The following is a 14739-nucleotide window of genomic DNA, read 5'->3' as shown; positions in this document are numbered from 1 at the left end:
GTTCCACTGATGGCTATTTTTTTTTTCAATTATTGTGCGTCCGTTGAGCCACACGGGGCCCTTCTCTCCTCCACTTACATTGTTGGCTTACTTTCTTGCCTCATTTAGCCTGCTCCTACACTCCTCAGATTCCGTCTCTCCCCAGGCATGTCAGCCTGAAGGGGATTTACCTGCTTAAGTTTAATACATGCAGTTTAACTTGAACAGAGTCAAGTTATCACAGACAAATGCAAGGAGCTCTGCATTAGTTTTACATCAGATTGTGACTCTCCTCCAGTAGTCATAGGAGAGGAGTGCATCAACTTAGTTAAACATGCTAAACTTTTAGGTGTTACTATCTATAGTGACTTAACATGGAATGTGCACATCACGGAAGTTACTAAGAAGGCAGCTAAGAGGCTCTATTTTCTTGTTCAGCTAAAAAGAGCTCTTGTTCCACAGAAAGATTTACGCCTTTTTTACATTACATGCGTGCGCTCCGTCATTGACTATGCTTCGCACGTTTTCCATAACACGCTACCAGCCTACCTTTCGCAAGAATTAGAAGGCGTTCAGAAAAGAGCAATGCGAATCATATGTCCTAGTATAGAATATCATCAAGCTTTAGCGCTTATGAGTTTACCAACGATTGCGGTAATCCCACCTTATTGCCGAGGTAACAATATTTATATTATAATTCCTCTCATTTCCTTTCTCGGTTTTTTTTTTCTTTTTGTCAAGACATGTTTTTTTCTTACTTCTCCTTTCTTTCTTTTTTATGTTCAACGTTTTTCTATTAATTGGTAGGTTTTTTCAATATTTGACTATAAAGCTTCAAAATAGTTTTATATGAACTTCTACATCATTATGTCCACGTGATTTCGACATTTTCCTTTTGATGTCGCCTAATTTTTGCGTAAATTTAGAATTTCTTTGGCCTAAGAAAAATTGTTTGAGTTGGCAGATTGAGATTTTATTGAAGCGCAGATCATACGACTTAATAGTATGAAACCCTTTTCGTTACGCATTTTATTTCGGCCACCAGTTCGTAAGCTTTTTGGCGTAACTTCAGTTTTCCGTAATACATGCGGAAAGAAAAGCTTAAAACATTTCATAACGCAGTGGATCTTACTGTTTAATATCTTTCCTTGTTATTTATTATGTGCATGTTAATTCTCAGTAGCATATTCTTTTCACATGTATTTAACTAGGAACTAAAACATTAGTCTAGGGCTAACGGCCTCAGACTGTATTAAAACAATTTGCTTGTATCTCTTAAAACCAAGTTTAAAAGCCGCTTTTAAGGTGTTTCGATGCAGTTTTTCAGAGGCCATACCGATATTTTTCAATCGCTTTAAAAGTGACTTTATCCTCGTCTGATCGCTATAAAATTTTCACCAATGATTGACTATAGATTGAAATTTGTCAAAATGTAGGTTTTGGTAAAATCGTATTAATATGACAACAATAAAGTTTGGTGTTTAGCAAATAACCTCAGTAAGAAGTAAAAAATTCTGTATGTTTGAATTCGCCTAAAACGAAAATACATATCAAACCTTAAATTTTCAATAGCCGTGATAGATTATTTAATAAAAACGTCATAAATGACTCAAATTATTCTTAAGTAGCGTCATAATGCTGCTTAATATCATATTTTAGTTCTCGCGATCTTTAAAACTAACCCGCTTTCTCACCGCCTGTCCAAATGCAACTACATTCAAAATTTGGAATTTTAGCGCTATTTTGTATATCTGTGAAACGACTCGAACGGTTTTTTTTTAAAATCTCTTCACATAATCTTCATAATGTATATGTCTGAAACTTTCTTTAAGATTGATTCATTGTAACACCTTGAAATTTCAAGACAAACCTATCCTACGAACCAGTCAAAAATCCGTGCTACAACATTCACTGTTTTGACGTTATGCTATTTTTTTTTTCAAATTAATGCGGACAATACATACACCTATTTCAATTAAGGTTGCTCCCGTGAACCATGTTTCATAGCCTGCAGTGCACTATGGTAAACCCTTTTGTAGCGGGAAGTTTAACCTTGTTCACGTTCATTGAAATAATGGAGACATTTGTAAAAAGGCGTTCAAGAGAGCTTTCAAGTCCAATGGCTGCTAAAATTCTTAAGCATGAGCGAGCTGAAAATTTTCATTTTTAAAATCTCATAGTAAAAAAATTACTTATTACTAATTATTTCTTTTAACATTATTAAATGATTAAATAGGCCCGCCTGATTAAGCTGCGTTTTTTGCATGGGCCAGAATGCTGTGTATTTCAATAAATCAAATCAACGCTATTCTTTTTTTATTCAGTTTTTTAAAAAAATGCCTTAAAAATAGATAAACACGTAATGTTAAGTTATTTATTGCTGTTCAACAAACGCCTTGAACTTTATTTGATTTTTTTAAAACTCCATCCAAAATTCCCACGTGCACGGAGCCAAGAAAACTCGTTGAAAACTTGCAGCGTTTGCATATTACCACAGAGAAAAACCTAACCTCAAATCACTGTCTTAAATTAAAAAGCCTAGGATTCAGTGTTTTGAAAAACATTGTCTTAAAATATAACGTTCTGCTGACACAGCATAGAAGCGTCAGCAGCGTTTGCTTTCTAGGTTTCTAGGCTCGTTGCAGGCACATAATTTACTAGACTTACTATAATAATGCACCGCGGGCTATGAAACATGGATCATGCATCATTCTTCTCTGAAGCAACCTTAACTGAAATAGGTGTATATTCATGACTAGTACATTTCAGTGTGAGTATTGTCATTGCTTTACATTCAAAGGATGCGATAAATTCAAACTAAAATGTACTAGTCATGGAGGTATGTACAGTGCGCATTATTTTGGAAAAATTGGCATAACGTCAAAACAGTGAATGTTGTAACGCAGATTTTTGACAAGTTCGTAGGATAGGTTTGTCTTGAAATTTCAAGGTGTTACAGTGAATCAATCTTCATGAAAGTTTCAGACGTTATTATATACATTATGAAGATTATGCAAAGAGGTTATGCAAATTCGTTCGAGTGGTTTCGGAGAAAAACAAAAAAGCGCTAAAAGTCCAAATTTTGAATGAAGTTGCACTTAGACAGGTGGCGAGAAAACGGGTTAGTTTTCAAGATCGCAAGAACGAAAATACAGCAAAATTTCCTAGCATCGAAATATGATATTAAGCAGCATTCTGACGCTACTTAAGAATAACTTGAGTCATTTATAACGTTTTTATTAAAAAATCTATCATAGCTATTGAAAATTTACGGATTGAAATATATTTTCGTTTAAGTCGAATTCAAACATACAGAATTTTGACTGCTTACGCAGATTGTTTGCTAAACACCAATCTTTAAGTTCCCAATGTTGGATTTTCAGTAGCCGGTCTAGATCACACAAAATTCGGCTTTTATCAATTTCAAAGTTTTTCTTTATTGTTGTCATAGTAATATCGATTTTACTTAAAACTGTATCTTCACAAATTTCAATCCATAGCCAATTACTGGTGAAAATTTTATGGCGATCGAAAAAGGGAAAAACCGCTTTTAAGGCGATTGAAAAATATCCGTATGGCCTCTGAAAAACTGTATCGAAACACTTTAACATGAACCGAATGTAAACGAGAAAGGAACTTCTCTGAGTAATGTGCTTTCAATCTTCAATCCATCGATCTGATTTTTACTACACAGCCCCTTGTGCAGATCCAGGTGTTCCTTATCAAGGAAACAGAAGCGATCAAGATTTCCGTCACGGCCGAACAGTTAGATTCACTTGTCCCACAGATTACGTCATGGAGGGTGTGGCAGCAATAACATGCAGAGAAGGCAAATGGAGCAATAAAAAGCCAAGCTGCAAGGGTACATTAACAGAGTTTTTACATTCCCTTAAAATAAAATAACCTATTGACGAAATAAATATTGTAATATCAGAATACTTCTAAGGCCTAGACCAAACTTAGAACTTTTCATGAGACGAACTAAAATTACTGAGTTAAGTTCATGAAAAGTTCAACGTCTGACCCAGTGTAGTTTGTCTGAATGTGCTTGGATCGCCCAACCATTCTTTCCGTCTACTTCAGACGGATAGAGCATCTAATAATCGTCGATCTTTCCATGAGACAAAAAAATTAATTAATTAATTAGGCCACGAGAAAATTTGTTACTGATCACGCTCACTCAGTTTTTTAAGACAGACGAGAACCTCCGGGGACGACAAAGCCTTTTTGTTCGTACGTTCCTTTTAATCCTTTTTTTCAAATGATCGGGACGCATTACTACGGTGGCCCACATCGGCAATACACAAATATATATTATATTACTGCATTCTATATCTTAGTACACAAACATAGTCATTGGCTGTGCGAGTATATTTACCAGTACAATAAAATATACACCAGTACAACAATGTGTATCCCAGTACAGAAATGTTAATTTCAGTGCAAAAATATAAACTCCAGTACGGAAAGATATCTCCAATTCTTAATACCCAAATAACGGCTCCAGTAAAAAAAAAAAATCAGTCTCTCAGTACAAAAACATAAGTTCCAGAACAAACATATTCATCGGTTGTGCGACTACATTCTTCAGTACAGTAAAATTCATTTATACAACAGTACAACAATGTTTATCCCAGTACAAAAATATAAATCTCAGTACAAAAATAAAAGTTGCAGTACAAAATTTAAAAAAAAAAAAAAATGGAAAGAGAAATACAACAACAGTACAACAATGTGTATCCCAGTACAGAAATATATTTTTCAGTACAAAAATAAAAGTTTCGTTACAGAAAAATATTTTCTAAAAAATTTGGAAAAACCCGGTAGGTACTTTATATATGATTATTGCTATATACCTAAATATATATGCTTATCCTTCTGCTACTACCGTTGTTATGACGTCGAATTTAACATTCGAAACAATTCTTTTGCACCTCGTTTAAGCAAAATTATAAAATTTGAGTTTTCTACTCAATAACCCAATAATGGGAAATATTCAGCAAATCGAAGGTGGTAAATTGTTTTCTTGTGAAAATCCGCTGTTCCGTTTTTTGTCTTATTATATTGCCAGTTCGACGCTTCCTAAGTTCGTCGTCTGACTCAACGGACGATTTTAACTAATAATTTAGGTCTCCAAAAATTAGAGTTTGGTTCGTCTCATAAAAAGTTCGACATTTGGCCTTAGGCTAAACCAATTTATACCAGTTTAACACACATTTTCTTACATTTTAGCTCCTTGCTTAGATCCTGGAAGTCCAACTAATGGAAGAATAATCGGAGATGATTTTAGCCATAGTCAATCAGTCAGATATACATGTAATACCGGTTTTGAACTTAAGGGCGATCAACTTCTAATATGTTCCGATGGAAGATGGATTGGAAATAAACCGCTGTGTAAAGGTAAACACAATATTAAGGGTTATTTATATTCGACTGTTTTATCTTTTTGTTTTTTTCGATTTCCCGTATTTCCTGTATTTATCGGTCTGATGATTATGATCATTTTCTAATAGGCCAACATATCAATACACTCGTCACTGTGTGGTGCATTTTAAGAGAAATTGCAAGATCCTTTTTTTGGTTAAACCCCGCGGTTTGTCCTTATTAGTTTAAACATGGTTTTAGTGGCTTTCTATTAAAAAAAAAAAAAAAAAAAAAAAACATTGGTTCAACTTCACCGTTTGTTCTTGATAAATGACACCAAACAATTCACCGAATTTAAAATTTCTTCTTTTGTCCTAGTTATTAGATGTAGAGACCCAGGATCTCCGATCAATGGTAAACAAGTTAATACCAAAAATCATTACAACTATGAAGATACTTTGGAATTTGCTTGTAATGATAACTACACGTTAGAAGGATACCGCCAAATTAAATGCAAGGAAACCAAACACTGGAGCGAAGATGTTCCTTCTTGCCGAGGTAATCTCAATTACGTTAACTTCTACCATTTTGTCGAGGCGATCATCTTTCTTGACTTGCACTCCTGTGTCTTCACCTTAGGAGAAATGGTTAGTCCTTTAAAGACTTTCAAGACAGGATCGCAAAAAAATCCGAGATCCCTCAAAACGACGCAAAAACAAATATAGTTCGGGTTTGCAATATTACCAGATTTACGCTCACATAATACGTGTGTCACGTATTAGTCTTTTTTTTTAATATTAGATAAAAAGATGATACTGTGTTCAAAAAAATAAAAAAATCATTTTTGTCTTTTAGCTCCTTGCTTATATCCTGGAATTCCAGGCAACGGAAGCATGTCTGGAGATGATTTTAGACATGACAGGACAGTCAGATATACATGCAAGCCAGGTTTTGGACTTGAGGGCGATCAACTTCTAAAATGTTCCGATGGACGATGGATTGGAAATAAACCCCAGTGTAAAGGTAAACACAGTATAGAGGAATTATTATTTTCGACTGTTTTATCTTTTTGGTTTTTTCGATTTGCCGTGTTTCCTGTATTTAATGGTGCTGGAGTTATTAAATGTTTGGATGGACAAAGGACAGAAATGAAGCCTGAGTGTAAAGGTAAAATTTCTCCGCTCGAATAAAAGTATGAAGAGTTGATACTTTACTGACATTTGCATTCAGTAAAATTGTTTTGTTTTGTCATTACCACATCCTTTATTTGATTTATTAGTTCGTTTTCCGTACAATTTTAAGATATAATGCTCGTTGTTTAAGTTACGTTGAATTCTGTAAATGAATTCCTTCTCTGACTGAAGTGAAGGGTAGATCTCGCCATTTTGAATCCTTTTTTATATAAAAAAATATAATATAATGAATAATAATAATAATAATAATAATTTAATGGCAAAAAAAACATACTTTATTAAACTCTTCTCAAATTGTAAATTAAATACAAATTCAGTATAACTATAGTTAAAAAAGACTTCTTGGTGGTCTGGTGGTTTTCAACAGAGCAAATGTAAACAACTGTCTATAAACTAGAAAATGAAAATTTTTATGTACATCCCAACAATAAAGTATCTATAGCTGTTGAGTCCAGGGAAGTCGTGCTTGACCCTTCTCTATTTCTCCATTTCTTCTTTTTTGTTATCATTATTATTATTACTATCTGTTTTATCACAGTCTTTTGTTGGTGTTCTTTTTGTGCATCAGCCGGGCGCAAACCATCACTCAAGTCAGTCATTCTGTTCATACACTGAGCACCTTTCTGAGGATTCGCGCAGATCCCAGCATGCAGATCTTTTGAATCTCTGTCATAGTTGCTCTCTCTGATACTTTCTTGATGTTTTCTACCATACCCTTCTTCACTGTACCAAGCGCACCAACAACCACAGGGATCACTACGGTTTTCATATGCCACATTCTCTGTATTTCTAGTTCTAGGTCTTTGTATTATTATTATTATTATTATTATTAATATTATTATCATCATCATCATATTACTGTTACAATCTCCTTACAGGCTAGTACTGAATTGTCCCATAAAATGATCATAGATATTTTCCATGCATGAGCCCTAGGGTATGTATAAACTGACACATTGTATTTAATTTTTAAGTTTGCCGTAGTGGTATTGCTCTTGGAATGAGCAGCAGAAGCATTCCTGACAGTTTCATCCGAGCCTCCAGTAAAACAGAGGGACATCCTGCTTACCACGCGCGTCTTGGTGGAAAAAGTTTCTGGTGTTCTCTGAAAGAGCATGTGAACTACCTCACGATAGACTTTCCACGGAAATACAAGATAACAAGCGTTTCGGTTGACGTCACAGATTTTTACCAATCTGGAGAAATCTATCTTTTCACTCAAATGTTAAATACGTGGATCGACGTCTATAAGGTAATTAATGTCGACCAAGACTTAATTGGTAAACCTGAATATGAAGGATATAAACCAAGAAAATGTGAAAGGGGGTAGACAAGGGGGGCACGAGGTCTGGATGATGTTCACGATCGATGTTCTCACAACTCGTGAAGTGGTCCTCTTGAGTCGTGGTCAGCGGGTAACTTCAGCATATATTTGACAAAGTAGATATAGATGGTTTTCACAGTGACGTCATCAAATAATAAAGTCGAAATAGCGAACTTTTACGAATTCTTATTTCACTAGATTGAGGATAAAAAAAAGTAAATCTCTGTACAAGTTTCCATTCCCGTAACATGTTTCATTTCGAAAATACAGCAGTTTGAACTTGCGAGTTTTCACAGTGAGTGACACCAAAATAGGAATGCTGTCTCGTTGGAAAAGTCTCTCCTCTTGATTTTCAGCAGTATAACCATTGCAAGTATTAGAAGATATGTTTATGCTTACGTATGCTAGTTCTCGAGCGAAAGGAAAGAGCTTTTATAGAAAAAATGAACTCCAGATGTTTTTGTTGATTTCCGGCGGCCATATTGGTGCACCAAAACGGTATACAGTGGAACTCCGTTAATACGACCACCTTCGGGCCATGGAAATTTGGTCGTATTAACGGGGTGGTCGTATTAACGGGGTAGGGTCAAATTATGGTGCAAAATGCTTTTAAACTACATTCTACTACATGTATACCTTTAATCCGTTATAAATCAACCTTTTTGTAGTTAATTAACAACCTTACAACCGCAATTCAATGCAACTGAACAATCTAACAGTAAACGAAACCGAGTAATGAGAAAAAACACTGACTTCTTTCAGTTCCTTGTTATGAAAGGAAAGGGCTTGTGATTTGTCTCGAAGAGCCGTTTTCTATATCGTAGCTTACAACGCTTTCACAATTATTACAAAGTTCAACGTTCTGGGAGAAAAGAAAAGGAAATGGACTTGAAGAGAAAAGCCACAGTGGAAGGCAGCAGAAACAAGAAGGCAAAATAACTTTGAGAGCCTCGAAATGCTGCAAAGTGAAGTCTTTCAGATCTTTTGTATTATTTATTCATGCATCCTTTTTACTGCACACAGCAATTTACCGGATGTCATGCTAACCACTAACACCTTTGCCTAAAAACATTCAATAAAATATTAGTAATGGGTTGTTGTTTGTCAGATTGTGTCTGATTTCATTCAGCAGCCCCACCAAACATTTTGACTGGTCGTATTAACGGGGTAATTTTATAAAGAAAATAACGACTCAGGACTCCCTAAAGGTGGTCGTTGGTCGTAATAACGGGGTGGTCGGATTAACGGGGTTTTCAGATAAGAAAATGAGTGGGCTTTTGTTCGGGCCTCGAAAAAGTGGTCGCAATAACGGGGTGGTCGTATTAACGGGGTGTTCGTAAGGCGGGGTTCCACTGTAGCAATATAAACTAATATGGCGTCTGCATACAAAGCTCTACAAAGGTGCGTGAAACGTTTTCGGCGTGAAACTGTGGGCCACAAAGGCCTGAGAGTTGGACTTCGCTTCTTCCACTGGACGGTTTCCAATTTATTATTTTTTTTGCGTGACAGTAGTGAAAAAGATCTATTGTAGAAGCGAGAGGCAAACTAACAGCAGAATTAAATCTACAATTGCAAAAAAATATCTTGCCTTTTTGTTTTTGTTTTTGGTTTTTGGTTTTTGGTTTTCTGGAATTGTAAGAAAAACCAAAACGCAGGCAACGGTCACTGTAACCATGTAACTTCTTAACCGACAGCAACGCGCTGATTTGGTGGTGAAAATCAGATCGATAAGTGTCTTTGTTTGAAGTGTGAACGGAGTCGATGATATTTTGCATATCCAAACTGCTCAAACAAGTTGAGTTATTGTCTGCTTGATTTTGAAGGGGGTTTAATAGATCAAATTCAGTCTATTCGTGCTGCTTTTGAAGCTAACTGTGTATGATACCTGCATTCCTTCCCCATCCCAAGCAAAATAAAGCACATTTTAATTAATTTAAGATGGCAGATTCAAGATGGCGGATAGTTCCAGTTCCTTCTTTAATTCAAAATTACGTCATGAAGCCACTGCTGTTGTTAAAACTGTTATCAATATGTTAGTCAACTTAACTTTATGATTTTATCAGACACCTTACTATTTAAGTTTTTTCGCTTTATGGTTACTGTAGGTGGAACATTGATGAAATTTGGATTCTGCCAATAAATTCGACAATATCAGCAATGTCAACCAAGTCATACAGAGAACGAATCCCACCGAAATCAAGAAACGTTGTTTCATTTAACAAATCTATTTATTTTTCTTTCATGTTACCATCCCAAAGTAGCAGATTACTTATTAACTCAAATGATAAAATATCTATTTCATTTCAGATAGGCCAAAAGCTCAAGAAAGGTTTTCATAAGATAGAGCCGTCAGAACCATTTATTGGAAAAAATGTAAAAACCCAAGTGATGTATAGCGGGGGAAAAACAGTAGGTACAACTTCTTCGGTTTGTCTTAGAGCAGAAGTCTATGGCTGCGAAATTCCTCAGGGTAAGACTTTTTGCCTTTCTAATTTCAACAGAGAGGAAATGTGTGACTTCCTCTTACCATGGTAGCAAAATGTCTGAATTTTGTCTTTCTTGACGGAGAAAGCCATTTGCATCATCAATAGATGGAAGAATAGTATGGGCTATGGTTTTGTTTCCTGAGTGCAATCATGCAGTTACAGGAAAGTTGTCATACGTGTTCATTTTTTTTGCTTACCATATTTGCAGGACCACGGTTTGTTGAGATCCAGAAATTTTGCTTCCATGGTATCGTGAAGTAACGACTGTAGGTGCAAATCCACTGTAAACGGACGTTTAACACTTTTATTCGGACAAACCATTCAATCTGTACAGAACAAGGATGTGAGCGTTGTTCAGATTAAAGCAAAGGCAACGAAATGCTTCAAAAGCGTCGTTACTTCGGGTGAAATCGCTCCACAATAACACATCGAGTAACTTTGCACAAAAAAACAGCTTATCACATGACCTAACAGGCAGGGAAAAAAAAGGAGAATCCAGTCGCAACAGCGACTTCTACTCTCTTATCTACTATACACCTTATTGAAACTTTTTACATACTTACTGTTCTTTGAAGCATTATCTACACCCAGTATCTTGGTCGAGTGACTTAAACTAACAAAAAAGGCTAAGTAAACATTTTAACCGCGTACGGATGTAAAATCATAGAGCTCTTGGAGAAACTCATTTATATGTGAGAAATATGATTAAGTATAAGTAGAAATATTTATGAACTAAAAAGCAAAAGAATGCCTCTGACACTTTCCCTAGCTTATCGCAAATGCCCGAATAAGCCCCCACAAGAGAGGATAAAGGGGACAGAGAAGGCATCCCCCATACACACCCTATTCCATAGGTAATTCGTCTCGATTATTTTTAGAATCGGGATAAAGTTACCTCGCGCGCTGCGTGGTTGTTCGTGGAGGTTTCGCATGACTAAACGCCTTGCAAAACATGTCGGGCGAAAGGCAATGAAAGCGTAAAGAGATGGAGAGCATTCCGGAATATTGAAGCGAAATGAGTCGGCGCTCGCCTGGGAAAAGGGAATCGCTGAACTCTTTGACAACTCGTGAAATCAGTTTAACTCGAAGTTTTCGTAACCTCAGTGCTTTAATAAAATGAGAAATTTCGCGGGTCTATTGAAACCGGTCGTTTGTACAATAAAGCAAGTAGGACGCCAAGTGTTATTTTTGTTGAATAATAAAAGACTAATATAAAGAATAAATATCAAACAAGAAATTGCTCTCTTCAAACTGTAAATTATAAATGATCCTGAGAGAATATTCAGTGCGTTAAGGATTTCCCTGCTGTACTGTTAGCTCTATACAAGAGAGGAAGGGCGATTCTTTTTTAATTTCCGTTTCGCTGACACAGCTTTAGCGGAAATCTCTCTGTAGTCGGTTTCGTCGACCAAACGATAGCAATATCGCTCTCCGCGTCTTCCGCTATTTTGTTCTGCGTCATTTCGTGCCTCTTTGCGTGGGTCATCCACGCAGAACACATTCGCGCTATGTGATTGGCTGTTGTCTAATCCCCCTTGAGATCTGTGGTGTTAAAAATAACTCGAGACGAATTACCTATCTTGGCCCCCAATTAAAATGACCCCCTCCATAAATGAGGACCCCCTTTAAGGTAAAAACATTCAATAAGCGATTCCCTTCGAATAACAGCCCTCCACACCCCACCCTGTCTTACCGATTATATGGTCTACACTGTACGTATCTTTTAATCGAGTATAGCTAACATAATTTACAACTTCTAAGTTAGCTAATAATAATTTGAGGCCAACCCAATGTCGGATGTTAAAAACGCAGCTCCTCGGACAATAGGGAATTGAAGATTGAGCACTACGGTTGAATGACTACGGTTGGAAGAGTAGAAGAGGTCTGGTTCTTGTGGATTGGATCGAGTACGAACCGTTTGGGGCGAAAAAAAGAGAAGAGATTAAGATTGTAAACAAGCAAGCTGCTACGGTTGAATCACTTATCGACGGTCATCGTGTGGAAAATGTCATTTCATGAAATTCGTGAAGCCTTAGTTTGCGTTTTTTCTGATGGAGTGATCAGTGAAGAAGAGTTTCTTATTCTTTACGGAGAGTACGAGTCCACAAATTTAAATTTTCCTCGCTGGGAATACGAACCTTTCAGCCTCGATAACTTTGACAGCAGTGAAGGTAGAGCTGAATTAAGAGTAGACAAAGAAGATATCCCTTTATTGGTTAACGCTTTACAGGTCCCAGAATATTTTCGATGCCCTCAAGGAGCAGGTAAAGCTGTCCGCGGCGGCCGAGGTAGTGACCTTCTCAATTTAACAATAAGCAATAAGCAAACAAAAAAACATTCGAAAATTTCAGCCTATTTCGTGTTGAAGCATAGGCAGCGATCTACTACAAAACTGTATGAGCGATCTACTACAAAACAATCGGTTTACTTACAAATTTCCACCGTGGATATCCATGCTTTCACTACCCGCACCGCTTCGTAAACCGTGAAAATAAAACGAAAAAAAAAAAAACTAATCAGAGTCACTACTTTAAGAAACAAACGAAGCACACTGGTAAACTCAGAAAATAAATCGAAAAGAAAAACAAATGTGTTATTTCTTTGAGTAACATACGAAATTCTCACCTTTGAAGTCACACGTTGTAGAACTTTGACTACGACGAGAAAAGCTGTCAAAACTTACCGTAGTGAAACACGACGGTAAGCAAAACGCCATCCCATAACTTTTACGCATGCACAAAAAACTGCTCAACCCAGATCCCGCGTACTCGTCCAACCGTAGCCGTTAACCGTAGTCTTAAATCTTAAATTCCTTAATGGTAGTGGGCTTCATCATAGCGACATAAGTAGATGTCGATCATTTACGGAACTTTTGTGTATAATATTCCCCGCCTTTTTTTTTTTTTTTTTTTCTAAAATCATAACAGGGTACAAGCTTTCTCCTCTCCTCTTCGTCTCTACTAGAGACCCTCATGTTGACAGGCTAAAATTAGAACGCTTCCCGCTTCCCTACTTTTGTTAATAATGTCATTCTTGGATAGGATGCAGAGACTAAACGACCTCCTAAACTTGTCCCGCGAAATTTGACTTATTGGGTTCAAACCAAACAAGTCGTTTAATATAATTTCTACTTGTTTTGTTTGTAGGTTGCCTGTTAATCGGCTCGGCAGTTATTGTAAAGGCTAATGGCAGGTATTTAAAAACGCGTGTGAAGAATGTTTACAGATCAAGAAACCAATTTACAGTAATTGGTCACAGGGGAATACTTGGCACAAGAGACGCAGTTCTGGATGAGACGCCAGATCCTGCCAAACTTACACCGAATACGTTGGTCCTGGGAAAAAATATTGGCTCAGGTTCTTTTCAGAAGGGAATTATTGAGCAGAAGGATGGAACAAAGTATTTGATAAAAACTAAAGGCGTTATCTGGGCAAGTGATTTAAATGATGTTCGTCTGGACAAGTCACCTGAATTTTGCCCTCTTTGAGCCAAATGCATCAAAAGCTTGTTAGCAAATTCAAACATTGGAAAGCTCTATAGGTTAGACGGAGTGCAGTAATGTTATGTAGTTAACTGAATTTAAGGTATTGCTGTTTGTTGATCAAATAATAAACTTAGATTAATTCTGAGCCATATGTCGGTCATGGGGATACTAATAACATGGCTTTGACTTGTGCGGAGGTACAAGTACGTTTCTAGAGAAAAGGAGAATTGAAAGCGCAGCGCGTTCTCAAAAAAATGTTCATGTCTTTTTCCCTGCTATTCAATATTAGGGAATTACAAGCTTGGGTGTTAATAAGTTATTTGAATCTGAATTTTACGTCAGCCGTTTGCAAAAAAAAAATCAATTAGGCAAAAACACTCCTGCTCTTAACATATATAGTGCTTTTCCTTTGCAAATATCCAGTTCAGTTTAACAAACGGTTCAAAACCGACAAGAAATATTGAAAACATAAATATTAAATAATAAACTTGGCAACATGCTTCATAATGGACCGAGAGCGGTCGTTCTTCTTTCCTCAGATCCACTACACGGGTAGTGAGCGAAAAAGTAAAATTATACGAATTAACGGTATAAAGGAGGGAATAAGGGGGCGGAGAGAGAAAAACAAATTATTATTTTTATTATTTTTCTTCTTTAGGCGCGTGAAATGTGTACTAGTCCAGAGTTAACGCTCTCAACTTACGAGAAACATCAGTATAAGGACATGTTGGGTAGTAAACGGATTGGGGGAGAAGAATTACAAAGTCAAGGGAGTGTCATTAAGCTAGTAACAAGACTAGCCTGAAAAGGGGGTCACAAGCCCGCTTCTTCTCCAGGGGTGTTGGTCAAAATCCCCCGAGAAGGGTCCCTACTCCGGCCTCTTTATAGCTGCAATCACAATGCCCAAAA

The 14739-nt window shown here is 36.6% G+C and overlaps 1 protein-coding gene across 1 annotated transcript; it reads left to right on the top strand.

Annotated features, from left to right (window-relative positions):
* Window positions 1-647: 647 nt before the first annotated feature.
* On the top strand, window positions 648-13975 carry LOC140938744 (E-selectin-like). The gene is made up of 8 exons (XM_073388271.1): window positions 648-655; window positions 3674-3841; window positions 5212-5379; window positions 5722-5901; window positions 6199-6366; window positions 7511-7788; window positions 10168-10330; window positions 13493-13975. Exons 2-8 carry the CDS (start codon window positions 3775-3777, stop codon window positions 13831-13833), a joined length of 1365 nt encoding a protein of 454 aa, XP_073244372.1. The 5' UTR covers window positions 648-655; window positions 3674-3774; the 3' UTR covers window positions 13834-13975.
* Window positions 13976-14739: the final 764 nt, after the last annotated feature.

Source organism: Porites lutea, chromosome 5 (assembly GCF_958299795.1).
Source record: "Porites lutea chromosome 5, jaPorLute2.1, whole genome shotgun sequence".
NCBI classification, from domain to species: Eukaryota; Metazoa; Cnidaria; class Anthozoa; order Scleractinia; family Poritidae; genus Porites; species Porites lutea.
The sequence above is the reverse complement of the archived record's forward strand: the minus strand, read 5'-3'. Positions and strand labels throughout refer to the sequence as shown.

Excerpts from the sequence above, each read along its gene's own strand:
- LOC140938744 (XM_073388271.1), top strand. The coding sequence starts at position 3,775 with ATGGAGGGTGTGGCAGCAATAACATGCAGAGAAGGCAAATGGAGCAAT. Across the intron at positions 5,380-5,721 it reads AAATAAACCGCTGTGTAAAG|TTATTAGATGTAGAGACCCA; the intron begins GTAAACACAATA and ends CTTTTGTCCTAG. Across the intron at positions 7,789-10,167 it reads CGTGGATCGACGTCTATAAG|ATAGGCCAAAAGCTCAAGAA; the intron begins GTAATTAATGTC and ends ATTTCATTTCAG.